General features: G+C 48.5%; 1 protein-coding gene across 49 annotated transcripts in view; it reads right to left on the reverse strand.

Moving 5' to 3' along the window:
• Cacna1c (calcium channel, voltage-dependent, L type, alpha 1C subunit) overlaps positions 1-17,771 on the reverse strand; it is a 610,145-nt gene that overhangs the window by 182,411 nt on the left and 409,963 nt on the right. For all 49 annotated transcript variants that reach the window (XM_006505443.4, XM_006505436.4, XM_006505438.4 and 46 more), the window contains exons 4-5: positions 10,535-10,674; positions 6,767-6,906 (exon numbers count right to left, since the gene is read on the reverse strand). In XM_006505443.4, the coding sequence (XP_006505506.1) occupies positions 6,767-6,906; positions 10,535-10,674 (280 nt within the window). The remainder of the gene's footprint in view (positions 1-6,766; positions 6,907-10,534; positions 10,675-17,771) is intronic.

Raw genomic sequence — 17,771 nt, forward strand, 5'->3', positions numbered from 1 at the left:
AGTGGGCTTTGTCATTAGCATTAGTTCTAATTAAGTAAACATCTTGCTTTTGGCTGTTTGTTTCGCATGTTTGTGATTTCCAAGAAAGGGCCAGGCACAGAGATGAGTCACGGAGATGTAGTTCAGGAGGTTTAAGGATCTCACCTGACCTTTGTGCTAGAATGCCACCTGCCACAGTCCTCGATTCCCAGCCAGTGCTTAATCATGCCTGTTGACTTATCATGTGGCATCTTTCCCACCTCTGAACTGTCTGATTGCTACAATCCTAGGAGTTAACGACTGGGGCGATGCGCACAAGGTCACACCTTGCAGATGACTACCTAAGTTCGGAAACTCCTGTCTCAAGAAGAATTCATAGACCACCGCTGTCTTCTATTTTCAAAAGACTGAACGACAGAGCTCAGGATTCTAATGCTAAAATAGTTTAACTCTCTCATTTCACAGAGAAGAGAGCAGAAGACTCCTGGACAAACGGGAGTTGTGATGGTTTGTATTATCCTTGGACCAGGGAGTGGCACCATCTGAAGGTGTGGCCTTGTTGGAATAGGTGTGACCTAGTTGGAATGGGTGTGTCACTGTGGGTGTGGGTATACGATCCTCACCCTACTTGCCTGGAAGTCAGTCTTCCCCTGGCAGCCTTTGGATGAAGACATAGAATTCTCAGCTCCTCCTGTGCCATGGCTGCCTGGATACTGCCATGTTCCCACCTTGATGATAATGGACTGAACCTCTGAACCTGTAAGCCAGGCCCAATTAAATGTTGTTTTTATAAGACTTGCCTTGGTCATGGTGTCTGTTCACAGCAGTAAAACCCTGACTAATACAGGAGTCAAGTAGCTTGCCCACTGCAGCCACAAATCCACACCCTGCTCTCCTGCAGGCCAACTTAAGCATTGAATCCACGGGCAGCAACAGAGCCATTTCTCATTATCCTTCAGAGCCCAAGGAGTTCAGGAATTCGTAAAATGCAAATGTGCTCACACCCTGACTATCAGCTGCCTCATTCTCTCCGGCCAGTTCTGTCTGTGGGACAGCCCTAAGCATCCTTCTGGACTGCGTAATCTTCAGCGCCCATCTCCCTGCATTCCTTCGGGTGACACATTGGAGGCTATCCTTCCTGCCTACAAATCAGGGGTAATATCCCTGCTTCCTGGACCATTGGGCTAGTTAATCACCGAATCCAGCTCTCGACGGCAAAGCTTACCTTGAGGCTGTACACCGCTTTGAATGGACCGTGTCCTGTTATCACCTGCTACCTGGTTCTCGAGTGAAAGGTGTATTTTCATTACTGGGCAAGGGCTGGACGCCACAGCACATTTAACTTTGCTGTTGGTGGCATGTATTGTTTGTCACTGATACTTTTCTCTCACCCTGCTCTACCAAATAATCAGATTTCTCCAGCTTAGTCACATACTGTTATTTATTTCTTATAAAACTCTATGATGGGCAGAGCTGAGAAGGCACGGGATGCTCATGGATGAATTCCCTGACTTTGTGACCTTTCGGTCATTTTCTCTTACAAATGCTGTGGCGTATCCAGGGGTGGACTTACAAGACTTTATTGCTGGAAGGGAGCAGGGCTCTACCAGGAAAAGGCTTGCTCTTATCTGTGCTGTGCACATTATTAGTTTGTAGACAGAGAAACTGAGCCTGAACAGGAAACAGAGAAACTGTGGGCAGCAGAGCTAGGGCAAGACTTGTGCCACGGGAGAACCCTGAAGGGAGATAAGAGATGCTGAGCTAAGGAAGATCAGGGCACAGGAGAGGGCTGTCTGCAGTCAGGTCAGGAGACAGAGCAGCTTTTCCTCCCTGCAGCCACGGTTCTGCATGGTAGCCACATCAGTATCAGGACCTTCATGGGGATTCTTGAAGCAAACCAGGCCAGGGGATACGCACAGGAGCTTGGGAAGTCACCCTTGTGGACGGAGGAAAGCCCACGCTGTTCATAGCTGCCCTCTTGAGAACCCTAAGAACCTTGGTCCTTGGCTGCCCCTTGCCACAGGGGTAGACAGGCATGAACAGTCTGCCCCCTGTTCACTTCTCGACAACTGCTTACAGCTTTTTTCTTGAGTGTGGGGCTAGTCTATACATGGATTTATGAGCTGGCTAGGGCTAGTATGTCTTGGTGACCCAAGCAGATAGGGAGCCTAAAAGTTCACTTCCTTCTGTGTCTGCCCCTACCTCTTCACCATAAACTACAAGGCCCATTATCTCCAGTGTGTCCCACTGCCTGGTGTTGTGGCTGGCTCCCAGGTGATCATGGGAGGAAACCTAGCTGGTGCCCCTCTTGAATGGAGACAGCCCCTCACAGCCTTTTTCTATGAGAGCAACGGTGCTCCAAGGTTTTATCAAAGGCCTCATGAACCTAAAGGATGATATCACACCTCCATCTGCTGTCTTCCTTGATTCAGTACACCCTTGGGAGGTCTTCTCTAGAAGCACACATGAGGGTCATGTGGGAAGGACCATTGCTTATTGTTCTATAAGCAAGCATACCCACTTCATATATATTGTAAATTCTGGATCACAGCTCTCAATCTTCACTGTTCATATATACTGTGTCATACATCTTGCTGTGAATGGCTCATCCTTCCATACATCATGTGTGCCACATGATATTTCTGGGAAATATCAGAGGCCTCACAAAGGAAAGTCTGTACAAAGCAACCACAGCTTTCCATTACATGGCACTTCGTCAGGGGCAGTCAGTCTGGTTGTTACTATAATCGGCTCCTAATCCCTCTGATGTACATCTCCAGGACCACCCTGTCCTTTCTCTTTGCAATGTCCTGGAAAGTCACTCCTTGTTTGTCCCCTGAGATCCAGTCCAAGTTCTACCTGCTCTAGGAAGTCTTTCTGACTCATGGTCCCTACTCCTGGAAGTACGGTATCCCCAAAGCTTACTCACCTCACTACAGTGCTCCTTACGCGATACCTAAATATTCTTCGGAATCTCTAGGTTTTATTTTATGTGTCAGTTTACTGAGTGTTTTCTCCTACTACAGAAGCCTTGAGAACACACTTAGCACAGATTCAGGTCTGTACCTTGGCCAGCAACTTCTCCCATAAGGTAAGGTCTAAAAGCGGCTGCTTGATGAGTCACAGGCCTATGCGCTCACAGTCTTCCCTCTCCCTGCATAATCTCCAATCAAGAATCCAGTTCCATTTCGTAAATATGTTTAAAAACAGCAGCAACTTTTGGGGCCCCTCGCCCACGTACCCACATAGTTGAGAGTTGCAAGTTTCATAAACCATGGAATTAATTAATCTTTTTTCTTCTAAGAAACTTGCACCTTACACATCACATACAACATCTGTCTATTGCTGGAGCTCACACAATTGCCGTGGAGATCCAGTGCAACAGAGAGTTCAGACTCTAGACCTGTAAATGCAGCATATACACATCTGGGCCCCATCTGGGAAGCTAGGCTGTCTTACCTACCATGTTGTATGGCATTCGGCATGAGAGTCTAAAATGATGCCCACACTTGCTACAACACTCACCCACCGCTGTAGAAGCTAAAGATGTGGCTGTGAACAAAGAGACTGTAAATCGTGAAGAGTGTCTCGGATGCCAAGTGATGAAAGGTTCAAGACCAGGGAGGGTCAGCTATGCAGAACTCCCCAGTGCACAGAGAGATAAAAGCCAGTGGGCCCAGAGAGAAGGCCACTGGTCCCACTACTGTAGAGAGGTGACGGCATGGAGAGGGGAATCTTATGAGGCGTGTGCTGGCTAGTTTATGTCAACCTGACACAGCTAGAGTTATCTGAGGGGAGGGAAGCTCAATTAAGAAAACACCTCCATAAGATGGGCTGTAAAGCAGTTTCTTAATTAGTGATCGATGAGGGGGGGTCCCAGCCACCCCTGGGCTGAGCATCTTGGGTTGTGTAAGAAAGCAAGCTGAGGAAGTCGGTAAGGGTCACCGCTCCATGGCTTCTGCATCAGCTCCTGCCTCAGGTCCCTGCCCTGTTTTAGTTCCTATCCTGCCTTCTTTCGATGACATACAGAGATACAGAAGTGTAAGCCAAATTAACCCTCTCTTCTTCAACTTGCCTTTTGATCCTGGTGTTTCATCACAGCAATAGAAACCCCAACTAAGACAGAGTTTTGCTAAAGGCTGTGAGAACAGGGGGTGACGTTAATTCAGTGTACTTGGCCCCTGTGGTCTCGTTCTTTACTGTTCCCAGATCAGAGCAGAAACTAAGACAGCGAAAACAGTCAGCCCAAGCCCTTTCTTGAAATTCAGAGAAGAGCCGTTCTCTCAGTACTGGAGATTCACCAAGTCAGCAGTTGCTTGAAATCTCTGATGAGGAGCCACAGTGAGGAAGGCCAATTATAGTCTTCTGTCTCACTGTCTTTGACATCAGGTACATGGAATCGGCCACTGTAAGGCAAGCAGCTATGAGGTAAGCTACCTGCAAGCATAGCCTGGGACTGTTCGTGTATTGTAACTCCAGGCTAGCCTTCGTGATCATCTCCTGCCATCAAGACAACACCGTGGCTGCTGCTGTAGAAGCTCTGGAATGAGACACCATGAGGAGTCTTGTCTTGTCAAGCCCAAAGAGCCACTCAGACCAGAAGGCTGCAGCCAATCCTCTCCCCCATGCATTGTGAATCAGACACTCTGTGTCTGTTTGCGGGCTATATGGCATTTGAAATCATCTGTGCTCTCCTCCTGGGCTTCCGTAGTCCTCCTGAACAATAAATAAGCCCTGATATCTCTCACAGTGTGGTAAGGTCCCAAGCCCCTAGGGAGAATGTTTGCAATGGTGAGAGTCAGCCTGTCCTTGGTAACTTCATGGTAACTGAAGGTCTACGGTTAACTCATAACTCCTGCCTCTCACACACTGGCTGTTCTATCATAAGCTCCTTTAGAGTTGTGTTGAAAGTTACTTCTGTCTCCCACCTTACACCCCGATGCCACTCTATGGAGTCATATAATCGAGAACACTCAGGTCATTAGGCACCACCAAAGTAGAACTTGGTGTCGACCATCATATAAGCCATAACTAATGCGAAATGGCCAAGGCCGAGTCAACAGTGACGATTTTAACTGTTTGTGAGGTTTACATTCCCCGTCACTTTTCAGTCTGAGATGCTCTATAATCTCTGCCCAGGGAGTCCCCTGGGCAAAGCAAACAGCCACTATCCTGGTCTGTTTTGTCAACTTGACACAAGCTAGAATCATCTGGGAAGAAAAGCCTCAGCGGAGAGAAGTTTCCATCAGGTTGTCCACTGCACTGGCAAGTCTGTAATGCATCTCCATGATTAATGAGTGATGTGGGAAGGGCCATGGTGTTCCACCCCTGGACAGGCAGTCCTGAGTTCCATAAGAAAGTAAGCTGAGCAAGCCACAAGGAGCAAGCCAGTGAGCAGCATTCCTTGTGGTTCCTGCTTCTGTTCCTGTTTTCAGGTTCCTGTCTTGTGTTTCTGACCTGACTTCCCTCAGTGATGGAGTGTGACCAGAGAGTTGTAAGCTAAAATCAACCCTTTCCTCTCCAAGCTGCTCTTGGTCATGGTGTCTTACCACAGCAATGGGATCCTAACCAAGACAACACTTCCTGCTTTCCCCTACTCAGTAAGCTTCCCGACCTGGGCAAGACATAAATCTAACTATCGATCAGAGATTACAGAGAATAAACTCTGGGCTTCGGGAGCGGGTGGACTTTACTGCAGTCAAAGAGATAACAAAATCAAAGACACTCAAGAGTGGTAGCCTTAAATCTTTAAGAACAGTGTGGTACAGTAGGAAGGGCAGTCGGGGAGAGCAGGTATAGTTCTGATTCTGCTGATGGTTAATTAAGCCCCTGCCATGCTCACCCGCCCCCCTCCATCCTATATACACATTGGAATGGGAGAGCCAGTGAGCAGCTTCCTGGGGCTTTATGATTCTACGATATTATCAAGTAGAAAGACTGCAGCCAGGTACTCAGCCCAGAGCACATAGGAGGGAGGGGCTGTTTCTCAGAGGACACTGTTTCCCCGCCTCTGGCCATGTAGCCATGGAAGTCACAGGCTGACCCATGACATCCTATATCAGCAAACAAGCCCAGAGTTCCTCCCAGTTTGAATAGGATGAGGGAGAAGACTCCTATAGAGGTTGTTTCCACAGAGTTTGCTGTAGCCAAGAGGTGCTAAGGCTCCTGAGCTCAGAGTCCCCACAGGGGGAGAGAAGGAGTGTCCTTGAGGCTGACTTCCTGAAGGGCAGCAAGTCTCCATAGCCCCACACCCAGTGCAGAGAGCTCAGCCCCACCCCTCGGCAGAAACCTGTTTCCTGGATGGCAAGTACCAGGTCTCTGTATGCATCCGAGGACACCCCACGGGTGTGAGAACAGGGAAATAGCCAGGCCAAGCTTTCAGAATGCTCAGTGATGCTTTCTTGATATTCTGTGGGGATCAGAACACATCTCATGAGCTAAGGCTGACTAGGGCTTAGCCTTCTGAGGCCAAAGTTCCTCTGCTGTAGATATGCTCATGCCTACCTTGGCATGCAAGGAGCAGATAGCCCAAAGGTCCCTGACTATGCAGGATGTCTTTCTTTGGCTGTGTGACAATTACAAATATTCCCTGGGTTTCTACAGAAGCTGGGCCTTCCTTGTGCATTTGCTGCGTTCACACCAGAACTCTATAAATCAGAGACTCGTCTATAAGAAAACTTTCCGTTCACAGAAACCAGGTTCCTTCCAGAAGTGCTCTGGCAGTTCAGCAAAGGGAAGAGGGCAATTAGGAATGGACACTGTCAAGAGGGACAGGGCCTTTACTTACTTGGGACTCCGGACACTAGCCGCAGTGGACGGAGCACGCGGAACGCTCTCAGTGCCTTCACGTCGAATCCAGCTCCTTTCCCTCCTAGAGCATTGGCCCCATCAGCTTTGGTTGCTTGTTCTAAAATTGCACTAAAAAGCCTAAAAAAAGAGGGGAGAGAGGAGTCGTCAGGACCCCAGCTGGTTTCTCAGCTGGGCTCCAGTCCAAGAACACAGCCCAGGCTGCTAGAGTCTGTCACAGGCATGGCCACCGGAGCCCCACAAAAAGTGCTGCAAGTTGCAATTCCGTCAGCAGGAGTACCACCACACACAGGGAGGGGAATCACTACACAGAGAGCGCTGAGTGAGGTTGAGGGCAGCTCTTTGCTCTCAGAGTGTGTGCGCATACCTGGGTTGGGTGAGCTAGGCTCCTGGCACAGCTGTCAAGGCACGGGAATAAAGCAGAGAAGTCTACCATGTCTCTTGGGGTGCTGTCTTCACTGCTGTGGAATCCAGCTTCACTGCTGTGAGCACTAGTAGGCACGGGCTCCCTGCCTATTCTTCCACCCTGATGACAACCTCGGTGTGGTTTGTTCCAGGGGACAAAAAATAACCTTAGAAGTCAACTTCACCCATGCACATAGACTACCACTGAGGAGCCTCATGCTGAACAAATAGCTGGCTGGCTAGAGGGGACAGTGGGAGAGCTTCCAGCACTACCCACCAGCACACGAAGGCACAAAGCTGAAACACAGGTTTCTGCTCTGACAATGTGCAATCACACATCTCCAACCAACACAAGCACCTACTATGTGCAGGTTCTCTACTATATACTTAGGTTGGAGACCCTTGAGAGGTGACATCCCTAGGGGCAGTCAGGATCTGAGCTGTCAATCACTAGACCTTGCAGAATGTGATTCTCAGAGAGAGGAGGGGTCCACAATGATGAGGGCAAGAGACCAGCCTTTGAACAGAGGGCAACTCAGAAAGGAACCCTGCTCTGGAAATGTTTTAGAAGAGGCCCAAAGAAAGTGAGTGTGTGGCCCCGCAGCTGTGTGGGACCACTCCAGGCAGAGAAACAGGACAGTGATCCGGGGAGATGCACGGAGATGTTAGGGCCAACAACTGTCAGCACAACTAGGACAGAGAAAACTGAGGGAAGGTGAGACTGGATAAGATAGGCCACAGGAACCTGGCAGGAAAGGGACACAGTCTGAGTGAAGTCTAATTAACACCAACTGGGCCAGCAGTGGGCGGGGCTGGCAATGGGTGGGGCCGAGAGTGAGCGGGGTCAGAGCGGGCTGCTGCAGTTGCCCACTGAGAGGCTGGGGCTTAGGCCAGGTGGTAATTTGGAGACTGGTAAGGATCCAACACTGGATTTATTTTTAAGATGGGTTTAGTCGGACTCGCTGTGGGCCTAGTGAGGAGGTAATGTGACAGAAATGAGATGTGACTCCAACATCCTGGGGTGGACCCATAGGAAGGGAGGGGAATGCGGTGTCATACAGGCGTTCACATTCTATTGTCACCTTCTCCAAGTCTGGGCTAATTACTGTATGTGTGATGTTTGTCTAAGCTGGTGTCATGACTCTGGAAGTCAAAGGATAGTCTAGGATAGAGACAAAACTGTTTTCTGTACAGGTTGTGTTTAGGTTTGGACCATATGTAGTCTATATGGAAGCTGTTCTATGAGAGGGCTGTATCAAAGGGTCCTCCATCACTGTGGAGGCAGAGAACAAATCAGAGAGAGGCAGATAAGGAGTGGTTTGTGGGCAGGAGATTTGATGATGCTCCGTGGAGCCTGTGGAAAGTGAGATGGTCCTGGTCAACTGTCCAGAGCTGAAGACACGTGGGGATAAAATCACTTGATTTAGCACAAGCAAAGCCACTGAGATCTAGAAACCATCTGATTTGGGGAGTGGTGGGGGAAGGGCCAGTGGAGATGTGCAGATGAGTGGCTGAAGCCAGTGAGCACAGGAAGCCCCACCCCAGAGAAACACCAGCAAGGCCCAATGTGAGCCAAGTGATCGACCTTCCCAGCAGCCACACTGACAATGTCAAAGGAGGTGGCACTAACTATAGAGGCACATTTTATTTAGCCCAACATCACGGAGACACGGCGTTTTGGTGCATAGTAAATATAATGAGATATTTGTCATCCTTCACTCTATAGTCAATCTCTGGAACATGTTTCATGTCTTACATGCACAGCATCCCTCAGTTTCAGCTGCGGTGACCACCTATGACTAAAGGTTAGCATGTAGCAACTCTTTGGAACATTTGGCAAAAGTGGGTGTGGCACAGGAGTTTTGTGTGAGAAGGGGGTCAATAACAAAGCTGGTGGCGCAGAATGGGGAGGAGGGTGGTTATGCTGCGCATTGAGAATGCTGGCGTTACCTGGGGCAAAGCTCAGCTGAACAAAGGCTAGCACACCTTCTAGTGGAGAGGGAGGAGAAGCTCTGCCGGGTGCCAGCTTTCCCCTCAGAGACCTAGGGAGGCACATTATAAGGTCATAGATGTGATATGGAGACATACCACATTGCGTTTGTCCTTGGGGAAGGCCTTACTTGGGGTACCAGCTGGAAATCTGAAGGGACAGGTATATGGGACATTTGAAGAGGGTAGTGAAGCTACAGAAGAGTCACCCAAGAAAGGGAAGAGGGGCTGGAGCAGGAGTAGGGACGTGAGGGAGGATTCTGGGTATAACCGAAGGCCAGTTTGACATCCATCGGCAGACTCAACTACACTCAGCTTTATGTATTTCTCCAAGATATCAAGATCCCCATGTAGCTGGGTGGGGTATGGGTTGGAGTTTTCTCCAGGTGAACATGTCAAACAAAGATGAGAATGAATCAGCCAAGGGTTCATGCTAGGGTGGGTTTAATGACGGGCAGTGGCCCTAAATCGACTAGCAGGGGGAAGGGTGTGAATCGGGAAGGAACGGGTTACAGATAGAAGGTGAAAGGAGGAAAGAGCTGTTGGAGTCCTGGTATTTGAGGAAGTAAGCTGGAGAGAGGAGGCGTGGCTAGAAGCATTGTGGAGAATTCGATGCTTTTAACAAGAGGGGGGTATTTTATCAGCCATGACAGAGAACCTAGCTATGGACATGGGCAACAGCTCCTTTAATGACACACGTATCAAGGACCAGCCACGGTAATGGGGCCCAGGTGAGGCTGGAGATCTGGCTTTGTAGAAGCTCACAGCCAGGCAGGGCCAGGCCACAGGAGCCATGGGCTTTCCAAGTATCTCCATGGAAATCCTCAGATACAGGGGCAGCTCTGACAGGAGGGCCAGGGTCAAATGCCCTAGACTACACACTTCACGGGGTGCCTTGGGATAAGACTTTGAGTAAGGGTTCTTAGCTAAAACAAGCTTTGCCTAACATTCACAAAACCCAAAACAAATACCTTAAAAAAGGAAAAACGTTTTCCAGTTTGGAAAGACCAGATGTAAAGTCTCCCAGTTCCTTCCCTTAGCTGGGCAGCCTGAGTGTGAATGCACTCATGCATATGTGTAGACATGCACACGCACACCGTGTGTTCATGTGTATATACACAGGTGTCTCTGTGTGAGTATGCACACACATGCACACATATACTGACACTTGGGAGGGACAGTGAGAGGTAGCTACCCTTCATTAATAACTTTTCTCTTGGGAGAAGTTTGACTTCAAAGTGATTTTTTAAAAGATTCTTTCATTGTGCCAAGAGGCAAGTTCAGTTAGCTTGAATCAGAGGCAGGAATGGAGCGGGAAAGAGGCATAGGAAAGGGGAAAGACTCCAGCACTCACCCTACAACCACGATTATAAAATCCAGTAAATTCCAACCATTGCGGAGGTAAGCGTTGGGGTGGAAGAGAAGTCCGTAGGCAATTACTTTTAAAAATGCTTCCACGGTAAAAATGATGAGGAAGAGATACTCCACTCGTTCCTAGGAAACAAAAATAGAAAAGAGAGAGAGAGAGAGAGATAAATCATTTGTCTGGGAAGCTCAGAGGCAGCAGAGCTCACAGGTGGTGTCACACTCAGCACAAAGATTCAGCCTGCCACAGACTGTGTGGTTCCCACAAAGCCCACGGCCTGTAACGTCATCGCTTGTACGAGTCCACTGTGATGTTTGCTCAGTGATCACGTGGCCTAGTGCTACACTCCCCAGAATGCAATGCTGTGGCCAGCAATGGTGAGGAAAGATGGAAGAGGTCTGCACAGGCAGCCTGGAAGCTAACCCAACAACTCCACAGTGGACTCTAACATCAGAGCTCCAGCCTATGAAGAATAAAGAACCTGTTGCCGTTGTTTTCAAATGCCCTCGTTAAAATGTAATTCAAAGTAATGTGAAAATTCACATTCTTCCTTCCACCCCCAAAGTCTCATTTAACCAGCTAACATTTTGTTGTGGCTTCAAAAATGAGAGCTCGTATAGTCTTGATCTCCAGGGGAACAATACCAGGACAGTGGAGGTTGCTGAGAAGTAGGTGAGCCAAACCCTAACAATAATGTGCCGTGATTCTGTTAACAGGCCCTAAGGGCAGCAGACTGGGTTTGAGGAGGGGACTAGCTGATATCCAAAATAAAAGCAGAACCACTGCCCCAAGGAAATGAGGGTGTCCGTAGTAAGATCTCTCTCTAGCAAGATCTCTCTCGTGGGAACATAGCTTTCTGTCCAAAGACGCGCTAGAGGTGAGCAGGACAATGGAACCTAGGAGGAGGTGAGCAGGTGCTAGGTGCTGATATGAAAGCTTGCTTTTTATCCTCAAGGGGCAGACCTGCCTTTTCTCCCTACCTTGGATCAGCCTTCTCACACTCTAGAGAAGTCTTGGTGGTACCACCTGGTGGAGACAGCTCAGGTGCCTTCATGCTCCTCTCTTCATCCTTGCAGGGGCTGCACACACGCACACATGCACGCACTCAGAACTGCCTCTTCCTGGAGCCATAAAACACCAGGGAGAAAGTCTATCTCCTGTCATCAAGCAGCCAGCCTAGGCCAGTTCAAAGCCTCCAGGAGACACTCAGCTCAAAACCCTAACACCCATTTCCCCCTCCTCTACCAGGCTAAGGAGAGTTCACTGAAGACCTCTGGGCCCACACACATGCATGATGGTTGGCCACCTCCCACTTGGCCTTCTGTGCAGGGTAATCTGAGCCTGGGGCTTGGGGGCCCAGTAGGAAACTACCAGGATGGATGCCCGGTGCCCCTTTCTGTTCTTCCCATTCCTAGATACTTTGGGAGCACCAGGCTCACCATTAGTAGTCCTGTCAAAAACAAATTGAGGTTTCAATGTTAAAAATGGCAGATTCTAGGCGCCTCCCAGACCTGCTATAGTGGGGCACCTGGCTATAGTAACTAGGAATATGTGATCTATGCAATTCTAGGGGTGTCTGAGACACCTCAGAGTCGAAGAACGACCAACTCACATGCTGATGAAGCCCTCAAGCAGACAGCAATAATGGGTGGGGTGACAGGGTCAGATTTAATCAGCACCTCAGGTCCGTCACTCGATACTTATTTTAGCCCCAGAGCGTTGGCCTGTGGAAGTGACTGCCTTGTTCTAGTGAGTTGATCAAAGTAATATGAAAATTCACATCTTCCTATCAGTAGTACCGGCTTAGCACAGAGCTCTGCCCATTGAAGGGAAAGGCAGGTTACAGAAGACGCTACTATGTAGCCTGAGGATGGTGAAGAAGCTGTCGCCACTCCAGTCTGTCTCCATACTATCCCAGGATAGGTTAGTATTTGCATTTTTGCACCAGATAACAACTCGGCTTCTATTCATACTCCCCCAAACCTCCACAACTCCATTCCTATCTGTACCCCTGAAGCCTTCCCAGAATCTGACTCAGTTGGAGGTGTGACAAGAAGAAAGCTCAAAGGGAACAGGTATGAGTTGGGTAGGCACCACTGGGCGCCATGCATTTTCATGTGCTCACAAATGTTCTCATTGCCTCTATGTTTTCATTCACACGCCCACCCCCCACCCCCAGCCATTAAGCAAGAAGACATAAAGCTAGTTGTTTTTCTTGCTTTAACTCTGCCCTTCCCCTCCCCCACCCACCTCTCACAAAAGTCACAAAACCGAAATTGATAGTGAAGGCGTAAAACCTAAGCTCTATGGATTCAGAATAGCAAGTCACTGAGATGCACAGGGCTTGGGACTGAGCGAGTGTCTGTCTGAGAAGCAACCTTCATCTAGCTGAGTGGTGGTTTTATTTATGAGTTCATTGCAATATAATGATAGCAAGATGCAGAGTGTCTGGGAGCCAGTAAAAGGGGGCCTTGGACAAGAATCCAGAAAAGGGACAGCTAGTTGCCTTTTAATAACAAGCCTGGGACCCAGTTGTGGCCTAGCCCATGAGATTGAGTGTTGATCAAACTTTGCAGCCAGCTCTTTGATCCTTTCAGAGCATACACTGAACTGCCAGGGAAACATCTAAGGGCATGAATATAAATAAAGTTCACCAAAGGCCATTCTTGCAGGTGCTTGGACACCTCTGGGCCCTGTGTTATAGACACAGTCCTTCACAACCCTTCCATGACCTCAGTTCCAACACTAGGGGGCTGTGTGTGTGTGTGTGTGTGTGTGTGTGTGTGTGTATGTGGATTCTGAGCAGCACACAGCTCCCTGGTGACATGGTATAAGTCTGACATGTGACCCGTCCCTTTCTGGGATCCTGAGACTTGGGAAATATCACAAGTCAACTTGAGTACACTAATATACCTGCCCACACTTTTCTGGGTAGAGGAGGTATGGATGCCTGCAGGAGACTAGAGGAAGGGTTGTTGGAGATGCTAATACCCAAAGCAGCTCTCTGGGCTTCCTGGGTGTTCAGTGGGCTCCTCTGACAGCAGTGGGTCTTCCCTGTCTGAGGGCAGCATAATGACTGCCTTCCTCTCACTTTCTCTTGCAACCCAATACCACATCCCCTCATCCTTTCCTTTCAATTGTCCCCCTCTTTTATTCTCTCTTGGACCGTGTTCTTGACAAGGATATGTTCGGCCTTCTTCACTTTCCATTTATCCTTCATTTTTGTATGTCAACTACTATTCAACTACATGGTAGGCCCCCAAGGGATACACAGTGATGTTTTAATGGTAATCATCAATCAATCATTTTGATTCTGGCACTGAGTGGCTTGTCTCTTTAGCCAAGTCACTTAACTTGTCTGGCTCTGTTTTATCACAGGTAAAATGAGAAGAAAATCCATATTGCTGCACTGAGCCCTGAGCATTCTAGGCTGTAGAAAGCAGAGACAGGTAGGGGAGGCTGGCGGCAGGAGGACTCTTATTTGTTGGCAGGGCTATGCTAGCTCAATCCTGGCTCACAACGGGCCTGACCCAGGGGAACGGAGTGTGGGGAGCTGGTCTGATAGGATGTTAACAGAAAGCATGTAGAGGATGCTACAGGGGCCTCCCTTTCATCAGCCAGTCTGGAAGGCTTTTATCAACGTAATATGTTGGCATCTGCCTAGAATGTAATCCAGAAGAGGAGCACTGCTTTGTGCCTTTTCTTATAGCTTGGATCCCCACCTCTAGTCTCCAAAATCCAGCAGTGAGTGAGGATGGATACCAGGGAATGGGAGATATCTGCCATTAGGGAACGTGCTGCTCTTTGTGTGTTAAGGAACACATGCATGAATAGAAGCCATGCCAGGGTAGGTCTTCTCGGATGGAGAAAAGCCATAGAGGAACAGACAGGCTAGTCACATGTGTGTGTTTATACACCACACTGAAAGAGCTGGGAGGAACTAGACACCACCACCTAAAGTTAAGAACTCACACCCAAAGATCCTGTGGGTGTCAATGTAAATTTATGTAAGTGAATTTATCAGAGCCGCCAAGACGTTGCCCCAAGCAGAAGTGCTGAGCTCCGTTGCACAATTTCATCTCAGTACAACGTACACAGACGACAAGCACACTGACCCCACATTATGCAGTGTGCCATATTCCAGATTGCCGTGTAGCATCAGCACCATTCAACTTGTCCTCTAGGCACAGACTGCTTTCTGTCTATTCTTCAGCCAAGAGACGGAGAAGCAGAACATTAGGGCCACGCTATGCGGTTTTCTCTCGTGCATTTGTTCTGTGTCACATTTTTTTTCTTGAGGTTCGCTCTGCCTCAGGTCGCATGGCTGCTTTCTCAGGACAGTGATGGGCTTGTGGAATATATGAAACCAGAAGGATGAAGGCTCACATGCCCACTGTTCTCTGGACAGAAGAGAAGGACCCATCTGGGTGAGCATCTAGTCCAGATAATGAGCTATAGTGCAACTGTTACTGTCCATGCATTGACTTAATGAAGCCCTGAGTTACTATGTCCATTAATAGATAAAGAGCCATAAGAGTCACCCCTAAGCATTGATAGCAAAGTGGGCAGCAGAGACTCTATGGGATCCCCACTAGTGCCTGAAATGCAGCTTTTCTTCTACCCCCAGAGCAAGGACTCACCAGACTATGGAAAGTGCGCGTGGTGGAATATTTATGTAAAAAAGGATGAAGCTCTTATATATGCTACAACGAGAAATCACTCAAAGTCTAAGGAGCCAATCACAAGAGAGCAAATGTTGTGTGGTCCTAGTTGTGTAGAATATCTACACTAGGGAATTCCTAGAGACAGAAAGCAAGTCAAAGCACCAGGGGTAGAAGGAAGGAGGAGGGGCCAATGTTAAAGGGGTGCAGGGTTTCAGCTTGAGGCAATGATGACTTGGTCCCTAGTATCTGTGAAGCTAATGCCACTGAGTCAGACACTTGCAGCCGGTCAGAATAGCAAGGCTGATGCTGTCTCTTTTTGCCACTGTGAGAATGGAAAAGAAACACTCTTCTGAACTCCGAGTGCTTCCCAGCCACTCGTCTGAAGTCCCAAGGGAAGAATTAAACCTGGGTGAGTTCCACTTTGACAGGAGTGGACTCCGCAGACTGCCTGCCTGGATGTGGGTAGGGAGTCCACACGTCAAAGAATAAAAGTGGGGGGAACCTGAGGGCAAGTCTCCTACAGAAGCTCCCTTTATAAAGTGTGTGGTATTTCTAACATTCGCAGGCATTGTTGTAAAGGACAAAGGAATAAGGAAAAACAAAACCCAACCCAAACCAACCAACCAAACAAACAATGTTCAAGAGTAGCCTCAAAAAAAAATACTACTTATTTTGGGCAAGCAGCAAGTGCAGCTGGATGCAAGTGATTTGCCCGACTCCCTCCTGTAGATCTCCTTCCCTAAGGGCTCCTCTTGCTTCAGTGCCCAGGAATACCAGGAAGCGCAGGGGCTCAGATCTGAATGTGGGGCACTAGACCTGCTCACCAACTCTCAGCCCCCACCCTACCTTGAGCCTGTGTTCTCACTGAGCACAAGTTCTCTAAGTGTAAAATCCCCATCAGGAGGTTGGCTCCTCCCTCCATTCCTGCTTGGTGCCTAGCTTTTAAATCATCAACCTCTGCACATTGCTGCCTCTGTCTTGGAGACAAAAGGAAGAATGAAAGTCACCTACGGCAGTCTCCTGTCCCACACTGAACCTCCCCACCCAGGGCCACTGATCCATAGGAGTCTGCTGGAATCCTTTCCTCTTAGAGCTAAAAAGGAGATGATGTTTTCTTCAGGGCAACATATATTGGTAATAGACAATAGACAGCAAATATTGCCAATCAGGGCTGGATTACCCAGGGATACTAGGCATTGGTTTGGTGACTATGGGCTGGTGTGTAATTTCCTGATTTGGGGGAATAGGCAGCCAAAGCCTTTAGCTTTCAACTATCTACCTCCCTTTATTTGAGGTGACCAACACTGAGCTAGGGTAATAGGCCCATTCTCTGCCCACACCACTGCTACCCTATTGTGGACCTAGTCACTGACTATTTGAATAGTATAGCAGCTTATTGCCTGGTTTATGGCTATCTAGGCAATTTCACTGCTCAGAAGTCTTCAGTAGCTCCCACCCCCACCCCTGTATCCTCCAAGTGATCTCAGCTTTCAGAGTGTGACTCCACGATTCGTCCCATTCTGGCTACATCCTTCACCTCCACTTACTGCTCTGGCCAAACCCGAAGCTCAGAGCAGCCAAAGCAGATGGGCTAGTTGTGAAATCTCCCTTTCCCATCCTTCCACTCTCCTTCTTCATCCGCAGCTTCTTTTTCATCCTGGGGTCTAGCTCAGTGCCCCCACTTGCATCTTTTGCTTCAACAGGTAGAAGAAATCCCTCCCGGGGCTGCAGCATGCTTTGCACACAGTGCCATCACAGTGAGCTTTATGGTGCATGTGGCTTCTGTGTTCTTCTCCCCTGCAGGGACACAGTGTCTACAGGGCAGAAGCAAGTGTCTTTATCACCCATGGCTCAGAGGGGGTCTTTACACAAAAGGCAAAGGGTTAGAGAGTTGGCGCTGGTCCCACTTCTTTGCTAGTGGAATGGGAATAATTAGGTGTGCACTTAGGTCACCTTGAGAATGAGAAACCAGAGCTGTCATGTTGAGTGGTGATTGCTCTTTTATATCCCTGCACGAATGATAGTTAGCACATAGAAAACATACCTTTGTTGAGGGGACCTACCATCTCTGTTCTAATGGCTCTGAGTATCCTCCCTGGGGTCCTGGCCCTTCCTTTGTCCTTAGGGCCTCTGCTGAGGGCAGCAGTCAGCAACCTGTATGCTACCTCATCTCTTCTCTTTGGTCACATAACATCAGCTGTCCTCTCCCTCTAAGTGGTGGCATACTCACAGTATTGCCACAAAACAAGAGGCATGCGGGCCTATATCTGCTTTCTATTCTCAAAATCAAAATCCCCCCATGATCTGTTTGCTAAGTTCCTTGGAGTCTGAACCCTCATGAGCATCTCTCTCTCTGATCCACAGTAATAGGTTCCATTCTGGTTTCACACACTCCCAACCAATAGCTACGCGTTTTGCTATATGTCTGGAAACCTACTACCCCTTGGTATGAATGAGGGGACTGAGGGAGGTCTTAAGAGTGGAGGTCTCATGTTTTTTTAGGAGTTTTGATATCTACATGATCATTACCAGAGTGAGAACTCACTGGGCAGAACTTGAAC

The sequence above is a fragment of the Mus musculus genome, chromosome 6, assembly GCF_000001635.26.
Source record: "Mus musculus strain C57BL/6J chromosome 6, GRCm38.p6 C57BL/6J".
NCBI classification, from domain to species: Eukaryota; Metazoa; Chordata; class Mammalia; order Rodentia; family Muridae; genus Mus; species Mus musculus.